General features: G+C 45.9%; 1 protein-coding gene across 4 annotated transcripts in view; it reads right to left on the bottom strand.

The window, feature by feature from the left end:
• MARK2 (microtubule affinity regulating kinase 2) overlaps positions 1-11,973 on the bottom strand; it is a 98,061-nt gene extending 86,088 nt beyond the window's left edge. For all 4 annotated transcript variants that reach the window (XM_067544007.1, XM_067544009.1, XM_067544010.1 and 1 more), the window contains exon 1: positions 11,490-11,973. In XM_067544007.1, coding sequence (XP_067400108.1) covers positions 11,490-11,546 — 57 coding nt within the window. In that variant the 5' untranslated portion in view covers positions 11,547-11,973. The remainder of the gene's footprint in view (positions 1-11,489) is intronic.
• Positions 11,974-12,788: the final 815 nt, after the last annotated feature.

Here is a 12,788-nt window from a genome sequence, read left to right as displayed (position 1 = left end):
ATGCAGTGGAGATATGCTCTAATCTCTGGATCTCGAGCAACTCCCCTTGGCATTTACAGCTAATACATATATTCCTCATCAGATCCAAGATCCATCCTTGCATCCCCACAGCTGGATCTCTTGGTTAAGCCCTTATGTCCTGCCTCAACTACTGCAGCCTCCAACACACTCACTACCCCTTACCAGCCCATACAAAGAGGTAGCTGCTAAAGTCATCTCCCTTGTTTGTCAATTTGGTCACACCACTCCCTTCTGAATCCCTCCCTAGCTTTTGTTACAGTAACACTAGCACTTAGCTCATAGACAGCACTTTTCATCAGCACCTCCCAAAGTGCTTTACAAAGGAGGCAAGAATCATTATCTCCATTTTACAGATGGAAAACAGACACTGAGAAGGGAAGTAACTTGCTCAAGGTCACCAAGCAGGCCAGTGGCAGAGCCAGGAACAGAAGTCATGTTTCCTGAGTCCCAGTCCAGCACTCCCTCTATCCACTAGGCCACACTGCATCCTTTGGTACTTGGTCACCTCCATTAAGGTTTATGTAACCTAGCACTTCCTTGGCTGAGATTCTCATCCCCCTCTGCCTGCCAACATTCCTACCTTTATGCTCCCCGTAGAGTCATCTCCATGCCCCTAAGCAAGGCTCAATATTCTTGAACATATCCGCAAGGGATATATTCCCTCCACTTTTAAGTGCCTCTTAAAAGACTTAAGTCCACTGTGCTGACTAGTGGATTTTGCAGAGGTGTATATAAATTCCCTTCCTTCATTCCCCTTCCCAGACCTCCATCTGCCCTTAGACTGTGAATGACTCTAATAGGAACTGGCCACTCTTGTGTATCTGAAAGTACTTAAGACTGTGGAGAGTATCACGAAGAATGAGAATTTTATATTCTGACAATCATTTAGCCAAACTATACTCACTAATGTTAGGTATTACTGAGCAAAGATTTAATTTGTTCTCCAGACAGAAACACACGAGTCCCATTCAAACTCTCATCACACAGGACAGTACATTTCCCCACAGCAAAGAACAGTGAAAGCCTTATGTAGCAGTCTAATCTTTAAAGTGCGTTACAATCATTAACTAATTAAGTATATGAGACTGCAGCAAGACAGGTAGATGTAATCTCCCTTTTACAGATGGGGAGGCAGAGAAGCAACTTGCTCAAGGACAGAGTGAATCTGTGATGGAGCCGGCATTAGAATTCAAATCACTGGAGATAAATCATGCAGGCAGATGATGAATAAAGAATACAAGGCAGAATCTAGAACACTTTGTAATTCTACAGTACTTCCAAAGTGGATCTTCAAATTGCTTCAGTGTTCCTCCCTCTTGAGGTTAGTTTACCACCATTTTACAGAGCAGTGGACTGAAATTAACGTAGATTTCCTCCTTTTTCTTCTCAAAAGAAAGATCAGTCAATCCTTGGCAGAGTCAGGAATATAAATCGGGAATCCTGACTCCCAGTCCCCAACCTGGACCACTAGATAACACTCTCAAATAGCCAGACAAGACAGCATACTGTTTGGATGTAGGGTTTCCCAGTGAAACACATTCGCAGCAGCAAGTTTTTAAACAGTGAGGTTAATTTACCTAAGGACGTGGTGGATTCTCCATCACTTGAAGTCTTTAAATCAGGATTGGCTGTCTTTCTAAATGCTATGCTCCAGCTCTAACAAAAGTTATAGGCTGGATGCAGGAATCACTGGATGAGGTTTTATAGCCTTTGTTATGCAGAAGGTCACATTAGATTATCATAGTGATCCCTTCTGGCCTTTAAATCCATGACTTCCCAGGGAAGCACAAATTTGCAAGACTCTGGATCTTTAAATTTTGATTTGGAACTTTGACCAACTGAGGTCTGGTCACTCAGAAGAATAAGTGCTCTTGAGCCTTCTATGCCTCTTCAGACAACCAGCTGGTGCCAGGTAAGGTAAAGAGACACTGTTGAGATGCTCTTGTTGGCAGAGATTAATTCCTCTGAAGGGAAAGGAGTTACTGAAAACATTTTGCAAACAAGCCTACCGGGCTACAGAGGAGATAGGCAACATGTATTTAGACCTTAAAATAGCAACAGTGTATAATCATTCTCAGACTACCTTTGGGAACTCCAGCAGTAGCTGCTCAGAGCAGCAGTTGTTTCAGAGACAGGAAGGGAATTATTGCTATCAGAATACAAGTCATTAGCCAGACTCGTTTAACAGGTAGATTCAACAATTGCTGCTTTAAAGACACTGATGTATAGCTGACTAACTGGATGGAATGAGCTCTTGTACACATGGAGGTTTGCCAGGTTTCACCCCACCCCATAGCAAGTACAAAACTGTGGAATGGGCACACAAACGAAGCCACTGAAGCTCCACTGGTTGGAAACTAGGACAGGGCAGAGCACTGGAGTATATATTTCAGAGACAAACTCATCACTGGTTTCACAGGGTAGTGGAAGAGGGAGATGGGCTATGAAGTTTAATAGGGCTTTTCTGTCTAACCCAGTTAGGATTCCAAAATGGAATGGATATATTGCTTCAAACTCTGTGGAACTGACTTTTTATGGCTAACAATCTGTAGAACAAACCCTTCTTACTCAGTGCAAAGCTTCACATATATGATCAGCAAGAACTCCGTGGCCACAAAGATGAAGTACCAGCAGGTATGCGTATAAGGGCCACTCACAAGAAGGACCAACATCAGGAGGAAATATGGGCCAGTGATTGAGGCACCAGCCTAGAACTTGCGAGACTTCAGTTCAAGTACTCCACTTTACAACAGACTTTCTGTGTGACCTTGGGCAAATCAGTTAGTGTCTGTGCCTCAGTTTCCTCATTTGTACAGTGGGGATGATAGCACTGCCCTGCTATTGTGAAGATAAATACATGAAAGACCTGCCCACATATTACAGCAACGAGGGCAGGGTAAATATCTGAGAGTTTCTTGGTTCAATTGTACTTTGTAGGGCAAGTTGCTTTAGTTTGTGAATTCTTTGTAGTGCAGCCTCTTTTAGACACAGCTGGACACTGTCTGCAGGGCTCTGAAGCCTTTGAGGCAAACCTTAACGGAAAGCGTCATAATGGTACCACACCGTAATGCACACCACACCAGACCAATTGTCTATATTACCCAAGCTAGAAACCCAGGCTCTTGTTCCAATAGGTGCCTCTGTCAACTGCAAATTGTTCCAGGAATTTAAAAGGGAATCTTTTGTTGCATCTTCCCAGAGTAGCCTTATGACATAAATAATACCCAGCGCTTATCTAATGAGCACTTCATAAAGGCAGGCTGTATCATTATCCTCATTTTACAGTTGGGGAAACTGAGGCACAGAGTGGTGATGGGACTTGCCCACGGTCACCCTGCAGGCCAGGGGCAGAGCCAGGAATAAAAGCCAGGTCTCCTGAGTCCCCGTCCAGTGCTGTACCCACACTGCCTCATAAGACAGGACGGATGACACTTCCATTACACCAGAGCTACACCAGGAACAGTACTCCTTGTCTGTGTCCCTGTGCTTGCACTTAAGCAGGCTACCAACTGAAGCTGTGCCTGTGTTTGGATAGGTTTATGAAGTCCAAAGAAATTGCCGGATTGGATCAGACCCAAGGTCCATCTAGACCAATAGTCCGTCTCCTATAGGAGCTAGCATCAGATGCTTCAGAGGAAGGTATGAGAACCAAACAATGAGCAGATGTGAAGTAACCTGCTTCTCCATAGGTTTCATCCTAGTCGCTAACAAAGATTGAAGCATGAGGTTTAATATCCCTGAAACCAGATCCTTCCCCTCCCCCCGATTAACTGTAACACTCTGAATATTCTTGATACCCATGTAAATATCTAATCTCTTTTGGAACTGGCCTCAATGACTTCCTGTGACAGCAGAGACCAAGGCTCAAACTAATACTAAAGCCAAAGGAAGCAGGTGCTAACGGAAGCTTACACCCATTTTGCTAGTGTTCAGGTTATTTCATTTCATAATTGCAGAAACTACTGTACGTTTGATCTTTGTACTAGAGACACACTGCAGGGGGACGCACACACATACACGTACACACACACATGTACACACACACAGGTGGTCAAGAAACATTCATTGCAAAACGAACTGGGAAAGTAAACGAACGTCCCATATGAATGACAGCCCCATTCTCAAAACAAAGGAACTTTAAGCTGGATAATGAACAGGAGAGGCTTACTAAACAAAAAGAGCACATGTAAACCAAACAGCCAGCCAGCCCATTCAGGTAGATCAATTCAAAGTACATTCAGACACAACAGTTCCTTGTCTTGACACAATTCAACTATTGCAAAGCCTGGTTCTGTTTGCAAGTGTTTTGGCTTCCTGATAAATATGAAATGCAGCACTGCAAAAACAGTGCCACTAATGCTTGGAAGTCTAGTTCCTTCACTTGCAATAATGAAGCAGTCTGAGTTTTTGATCAAAGGCATTTCATATCAAGCCAGTAGTATTTCCTCTCTATCAACTGTTAAAAAAGTTATCAAGGGAAGAAGGCTGAATTCAAGGAAACACAGAACTAAGCATCAGCCATTGGGGAACTTCATGAAAACACAATGCCATTAGAGAGATGCTTTCCATGGGAACATCAGAATGACTTACTTTGCAATTCAAGGCATTTCCAGATAAGAAACACCTATAGTCTTTTCTAACTTCCATCCAGCCAAACATGTACAACCCACCACCCCACCTAAGAAATGTATCAGATATTTTTAATTTCATTTTATACTGAGAAATAAAAATGGACCAGCAAAGTGCTTATCTAACATCAATCAGAATCTGATTCACAGGTGAGGAGAAACAGTGCAACTTTCTCAGCTTAGCCTGAGAAGCTTAACCTGAAGGTTAGCAGAAAGGACTGAGTCAGGACTCCGGACTCCTGGTTCTATTCCCAGCTTTGGAAGGGGAGTGGGCTGGAGCAGGGGAGCTAAGAGGCAGGACTCCTGGGTTCTATTCCCAGCTTTTCCACTCACTTGCTACATGATCTGTCTTCGAGTGCGAAGTGGTACCTGGAGGGGTTGGGTGGTATTTCTGGTATATTTTGCTCCCTATACTTGGAATATTTTACTGCTCTTTATCTAAATCAAATGGTCTCAAATTTAATAAAAAAAAGGGGAGGGGGGAGATGGACCAACTTTTTTTCTCATGAGCACTCCATCACACAGACCCTCTTCTCAGTCACAAATATCCCTGCAACTCTATGGCAACTGCCAACCTGGAAAAGTCATATTAGGAAGTATTTAACATGCTCTTATCTTCTTTCAGCAAGAAGAGGCAGCTCCATGCAACTCCCAACTCTCTGCAGACTGCTAGTGGGCATGCCATGGATCATGGCTGAGGAACCAGTGTTCTGAGCCAAGTCAAATGGAACTTGATATTATAGAGATGAGCATCTTACAAATGCTTGTCAGAATACTGTACAAGCCAGATAACGTCTCTGTGCTTTATTGTTTGCATTATAATAGCACCCAGATGCTACAACGGAGATCAGAGGCCTATTGTCCAGTGTTGTGCAAACACAGTGGGAAACTGAGGCACAGAAATGATGTGACTTGCCCAATGTCAGAGGGGTAGGAGAAAGGAAGGGTTGTCCAGTGATTAGGGTGCTAGCCTGGGACTCAAGAGACCTGCATTCAATTCCCTGCTCTGTCACTGACTTGCCCAAGGTCACACAAGGAGTCTCAGTACCTCAGTACTCCATCTGTCAAAAGGGGTAATACCCCCCTTCACAGGAGTGTTGTGAGAACAGGTACAGTCAAGACTGTGAGGTGCTCAGATACTTTTGGAACGGGGACCCTATAAATACTTTACATAGTCTGCAGCAAAACCAGCAATCAAACCCAGATCTCCAGAATCCCAGCCCGCAAAGCAACCCTGTCTCTGCTTCACTTCAGCCACCTGCAAAAGACGTAAAGTGATACATCCCTTCCTCAAAGGAAGGTCATATTGCTTAACGAACTAGCGTCTGTAAAGCGGAGGCATGGCACTGGGGAGAGGCAAGGTATTTGTTAGGTGCTGCACCCAGGTTCTTCACCATTGGCTTTATTTGTAGTCACTGCTGGTACAGGAAGTTCCCATCTACCAAACACAAACCACCATTGAGCACTAACTGGTCCAGGGACACCAGCCCTTGCCAAGACCAGCCTAACCGGTTCGGCAAGCATTACCCTACTCTCCAGCCTCCTAGCAACACAGAATAAAGCTCTGCAACTGGGACTCCCCCATCACATGACAGTGAAGAAATAGGCTGATATTTTACCATTACACTTCACACTTCTTCATAAAGCAAGGAAAGAGAACAGTCAGTTGGGGTTCATGAGGAAGTTCCATTTGTTTCTGCCCCTGAGAATTTAACACATAAAATGTCAGGGACAATAAGGGAAGAGAAAAAATAGCACTATTAGAAAAATCCCAGCAGAAGAAAGACATCTGCAGATACAGCTCCCAACAGGAATTGACAGACTCAGGACTGGAAGAGACAGTAAGGAAAAGATCGGTTTTGCTGGACACATGTGGGAGACTGTGTGTCTAGTAGTTAGTACAAGACTCCTGGTTCTATGCCTCACTCTGCTGCTAACTCTTCAGCTATCTCCTAGGCTGAGTCTAAACTAGAATACTGGTATATTTTATTGTTGGTACAGTTATAGCACCATAAAGATGCCTTAGTTCCCCCTTCCACTATAGGAATAGCTATATCGGTATAAGGAATTTTTATACCAGTATAACCCACATTAGCATTTGAACTAGTTTAACTGTCAGGAAAAAAATTACATTCCCAACTAACACAGTTATAAAAGTATAATTTTCAAATGTTAACCAAGCCTAAGCCTCTAGTATCTCAATTTCTCCACATGAAAAATGGAGGTGACACTGATTCACTCTCTGCAAGGATTAATATCTGTAAAGTGCTGTGAGATCCCCGAAGGAAAGGCATACAGGAGCACAAGGTATTGAATACACACTCCTGGAAATTTTTGTAAGTCTTTGGCATTTTCTGATACTGAAACTTCCTGAATGAAAATGAAAGAAAACAGAAAAGGGGCTAGGAAATGGTAGGCAACAGTTAAATGGTAGGCAACAGTTCAGCATGGAGTTAGACCAAGGATAAAGTCATCCCTGAATCTGAAAGCTGTGTTTAGACTGTAAACTCTTTGGGGCAAGAGCCTGTCTTCCTACATGACTGTGAAACACCTGGCATGCCTTGGGGCCATACATGAATAGGAGGCTGAACTGCAGTTAACTTAGCAATTTACGCTCACCTCACACCACCAGAAATCACCACAGCTTCAATCTCCTAACAAAGAAAAACAGCTACACACACACAGCATCAGCAATCAGCATGTTTTAGAATCCACACATTGCCTCCTTTAGCAGATAGGCCAGTGTTTCTCAACCTGTGGGGATGTCACAGGACAGGTTGGGCAGTGGTCACAAGCAGGGCTGGAGTTAGGGAGTCTCAAGCAGGCAATTGCCCAGGGCCTCACAAAGCTAATTTACACAAAGCTAATTCACAATTTTTTAGGGAGGGGGAGGGAGAGGGAGTTAAAAAAAGAAAAAAAAAAAAGAGAGATTGTGAAAATCCAAAGGGTGTTACCAGCACAAAAAGGTTGAGAAACACTGAATTAGGCCTTCCCACTCATGAAAACCAGGCGGTACCAACCACAGTATTTCCACTCAGCTCATCATCAGCCTCACAGTGGCATTTTCGTTTGGTTTTAAATACTTCCTTGCAGCTAATGTAATCCTGAAAGTTGGATTTCCCCAGATGGGAAGCCAACCTGGAGAATAAAACTTAAGGCAAATAGAAGTGAGAAGTACATCACATAGGAAGGTTGCTCTGGATCTCAGAAGCTGGACTTCTGCTCCAGTTGAGACCTCTGCTCTCAGCTACGCTGCATCATTCTGCTCCATTAACATGTGGCTAAAGGAGCAGAAGGAAAATGTTTAAGCTGTAAAACATCACTGATAGGGCCAGAGGTCTTCATTCAAGTAACAGGCAATAAAAGCCAAAGATTTCACAATTTTCTGCATGCACCACACTCTGCAGCTATATTTTAAAATATCACTAATTCCAACCAATATAGGTATACGTGTAAGATGCACTTCCTGGGAGATTACTGAAATCTGTGTAATAAGGCTGCATCCTCTGCCAGTGGGTGCATTAGGGTGGGTTCAGAGATGCATGCGATTTCACCAAGTAGCATGTGAAAACAGCCTGGTGAAACAAGTTACAGGTAATACAGTACAACCTCTGTTTACTTGAAATGTTTCAGGGACAGCAAACTCATTTAGATAATTGAGAGAGTTAGCCGATTCACCCAGGGTGAGGGTAAGCAGAGACCCTGAGAAAAGGGAGTTTTGTGTTAGAGACAATGTAATACTGAGCTGTACATGTAGAAGTTATTAATTCAAGAATGAGACACATCAGTTTTAATGGTCCAGACATCTGAAATACTCATCCACAATGTTCTAGATACAAGAAATTACAACACTTCCTGTTTTTAACCTCAAAATAGTTGATTCTACCTTGAAAGCAAGAGATGTTCAAGCTAAACTTTCCACCTAAAATAGTTTTTCCAGACAAGGCCCACCTCAGTTTTGATCATGAAAAGCCGCCACCACCACACAACAAAGTGAATTTTGGCAAAGTCTTGCTCTTCAGTTTAGATGATCAGTTTAGAATGGCTGATATTTCCTTGCTCAAGAGAAACCAAGGGTGAAAATGGTACAAGTCTTGCAGGTCAGGACTTAGCTGAGTTGGCAGAGCTGCATGGAAGAGGATTCCACACAAGCCCTCTACCATGCCTCTCATGCTGTTATCTTCTTAGAAGCACAAGATGACCCCAAAGTCAAAAATAATCAAGAGATGGAGATGCACTATAGTTTGCCTTCCTTAGCTTCAGTTCTCTGACATATCTCCACAACTCCCTCTTAACACTGCCCCAAAGATAAATTCTCATTTTATTGATAATTCATATTCCTGCCAACTCTCCAGTCCTCCAGTTTTAACGGAAGCAGATGACTGAAATCTTGGCTCTGAATTATATTCTGTTTTTGCTTTTATTATTCACTACAATAGTCTACTTGCAAAACTCCTAAAGAAAAAAGGGAAGGACGTAGCTAAAGAAGCCTAAATAATTGAGACCCAGACCAAAGTGTCAGTCAGAGAACTGGATTCTCATTATCTGACCATACACACAGGGATAAGGGAAGCAGAAGCTTTATTTTTATGCTTCAGCAATTTAAAGTTGAGGCAGCTGAAGAGAGATCATGGAAACAGCTTTAGATCAATCACGCTTTAATGTCAGCCAAATTTAGTTATTTTGAAGAAATTGTTAAGAATGCCAGATTAAATGAATGTGATGAGATCAGTCAATAGAAACAGAGGGGTCTCTCCTCATTTTGAAGTCACATTCCTGCTTATTTAAAGGCACCCAAAAAGAAAAGTCTATTGATGCTAAGGAGCACCAAAGGGCATGCAGCAAGGCCAGATCCAATTTCATCCCTGTTGTAACTCCATTGACATAAGGCTTGGATTAGTGTCAAAGTGTCCAACTAGGACCCTCTTAGCCACTCAGTACACAAATGTATGTACACAATTCCACATCTTCCTAAGTTTCATTGGGAGGGCCAACACAACCACATTGCGGTTGGGACTGGGAGAGAAGTTCATTTTTTGAATACCTCTTCTTTGGACAAGGGTAAGGGGGAGATTAAGTAGCACATGGCTGCTACAGTCCATCCGCTGCTTAGAATGAATCAGACTTTACGGAGCAGAGTCTGTTACTACGTCAGAAGTCCAAGACTTTCAGACTGTCCAATCCATCCCACTGCCAGGCCTATTTAATGCAGCATGTGTATGCAGGTAGTTACCCTACTCACTCAACCAGTTAGCAAGTCACACAGGGTCTTGTCCAGGAATGGTTAACAGCAGCACCTCACCTCTCTCTTAATGGATTACTTTCAAACAGGTCCTCTCCTTGTTTGAAACAGCAGCAGGTATAGCACAAAGCAATGAATAATTACCCAGCTATTATACAACCTGCCTCAACTGTACTCTTGAAAGAATGCTCATTCTGCCCACAAATACTCTTTACAAAAACGCTCCAATATCACCTTTTGATTTCTCTTATGCAGCTAAAAACAACACTTGGAGGGATCCTGGCTGCAGAGCCCGCCCTGTCTTTTCTCCACGAATCACCTCCAAAAATCACTGATCATGGGAAGCTCCCATCTACAGCAAGTCTCAATTCAAAAGGGCCAGGGCAAAAAAGAGAAGATTGGTGTGTTCTTATGAGTTGTTTCCGAAATTCAGCTTGGGGAAGCAATTTCCTCACCAGTTGTCACCTCTCACAAACACACCCTTGAAAGAGCAAACCATCACCATGTCACAAAGCATCTTGAGCTGCATCATATCAATGAGATACTTGAGATAGAGGTAACTCCTTGGGCCTGAGACCTAATAAGGGGTAAGGAAAATACTGAGTGAGCACGGACGTTAGATCAAGGAGTAGATGTAATATGGAGCAGCAGAGAAGGGAGGTAGATGCAGAGCAATGGGGCATTTCCCTTGCCCAGTAAAAGCCCCCATTATTCATCATGGGTTGATTAGGAAATGAATATGTGGGGGGCAGGGCAGAGAGATGGAAATGCTCCCTGCTCCAAAGAGCTAATGCACACCACAGGGGATAGATAGGTCCACAGCTCTCTCCTTCCCATTTCAGGGAGATTGGATGGCAGATGGGACATTAAAGGGGCACAGAAGTGGGTTATAGCCACATCTGCACCATCACTCATTGGCTCTGGGGTATAACTATAGAGTGCTCTCTCACTTCTGCAGCATGCCATTGTTTCACCATGGAGCATTACAGGGTTCTACAAGTGTCCCTGAATTCAAGGAGGGGTGATTAGGTAGATACACAGGGAATTATAGATCTGTGCACAGAGCAGCCCCATAGTAGTCTCTCCCTCACATAGATCCATGCCTCATTCACCATGGACAGCAGTTAGTGGTGAAGAACTGGGGGCACGGGTATACATACGGGGGTAATCTCTTCCCTGACCTGCACCACAACCACCACCTCCCTTCCATTCACCATGGACAGTAGCGTTTGGGAAGCATATAGGGATCTACTGGGTGGGGAAACATGTACGTACATGGAGGAGATTCTGTAGGAGTCTCCTGCCTTCCTGCTCCACATCCCCTGCACAGGGAGGGGCAGCTGAACGTAAGGACCCAAGAAGGGTGCATATCGATCTATGGAGAAGAGGCAGGCTTCTACCCCCTCACTTTACCATCGGCAGCATAGGGCTGGGATCTAATAGCCCCACAACCACTGTCTGCTCTTCAGCCCCCATACGGTGCAGGGAACCTCTCGTGCCCTCCCAGCCTTCCCTCCCCTCAGCAAAACAGGGGGTGGGAAGCCTCTTCTGCCCCCCAGCCCGGCCTCCCTTGGGGGTAGGAACACCCCAGCCCCTACCTGCTCCGTGTCTCTCTCATTCAGGGTGGGGAGGGGGCTCCGGCCGCTGCTCGACATCTTGGCCCCCCCCTTGGCCAGCGGCTCCTGGGGCTCCGGCGGTTCCTGGGGCTCAGGCCGGGGCTCTCCTCACACCGGGGGGGGCCGGCCAGGCCACCAGCATGGGGGAGCCCCAGGGGAGGGGGACTCAGGGAGTCGGAGGGCGCCGGGACTCGGACATGGGTCTCCGCCGGGCCGCGGTGAGGGATGCCCGGCCCGGCGGCTCAGGCGAACCCGGGGACGAGGCGCAGGGACCAGGCCGCGCCGCCGGGAGCCAGGCGTGCGCGTAGGCGAAGGCTGGGCAGAGCCGGGGCTGAAGAGATCCGGAGGCCGAGTGCCCCCGGCCAAGCCGCCTTCCCCGCCCCGAGATCCGGCTCCCCTCAGCGCCTCTCACACCCGCACAGCAGCAGCAGCTCCCAACATGGCCGCCGCCACCGGCCTTCGGCCATTTCCGCCCCCTTCCGGAAACACCCGAGCCTCCCGTCATCATAGCCAGTTTCCGCCGGTTCCGGAAACACTAAACCACCCCCCGCAGCCGCTTCCTCCGCCTCACGAACACATCCGATTCGCCCTCCCTCACCATCGGCAGCTTCCGCCCCCTTCCGGAAAGATCCGAAATAGCGGGCGCGGCCCCTTACTCGCTCGGTCGTTTCCGTCTCATTCCGGAGATACCCGAACTTCACCTTCGGGGCAGCGATCGGAAATTTCCGAACAATCGCCCGAGAATTCCCGAAAGCTGATTATCGGCAATTTCCGAAAACTCCCGAAACTGCCACTGCAGAAGATCGGCAGCTTCCGGAAAAGTTTCGGCTATTTCCGCCACTTTCCGGAAAATAGGGGCTGATGATGCGTTATTGCTTCCGGGGGGTTGTTGTTCTCCGAGGGAGGGAGGAACAGGATAGCAGGGCTGGCGAAATGGGAGAATAAAGCACCCAAAATTCCCATATACACCCGTCCAGGTACTTGGGCTGATAAATTTGCACACATGGATGCATCTGATTATGCAAATATGCCGCATATATACACCTGCTCTGGTCGTGCAAACACGCATACGTGTGCGTGTACACCTGGGCACATACTACACCTGCCTGTGCATCTACATAGGCACACAGGGTAGGGGCTGCAAGCGCACACCACCAAATGCCCGGGCCCAGCCGCAGCTGTGCGTGCAACTACACACGTGCATTCACCCCCATCTGCTGCACCTGCGCTTCATACGCCCCCTGCAGACACAAGACTGCACCCCCACCCTCCGCGCGCATC

The sequence above is a fragment of the Emydura macquarii genome, unplaced genomic scaffold (genome assembly GCF_026122565.2).
Source record: "Emydura macquarii macquarii isolate MOO-44397 ecotype Brisbane River unplaced genomic scaffold, CSIRO-AGI_Emac_v2 contig_968, whole genome shotgun sequence".
Lineage (NCBI taxonomy): Eukaryota > Metazoa > Chordata > Testudines > Chelidae > Emydura > Emydura macquarii.
The sequence above is the reverse complement of the archived record's forward strand: the minus strand, read 5'-3'. Positions and strand labels throughout refer to the sequence as shown.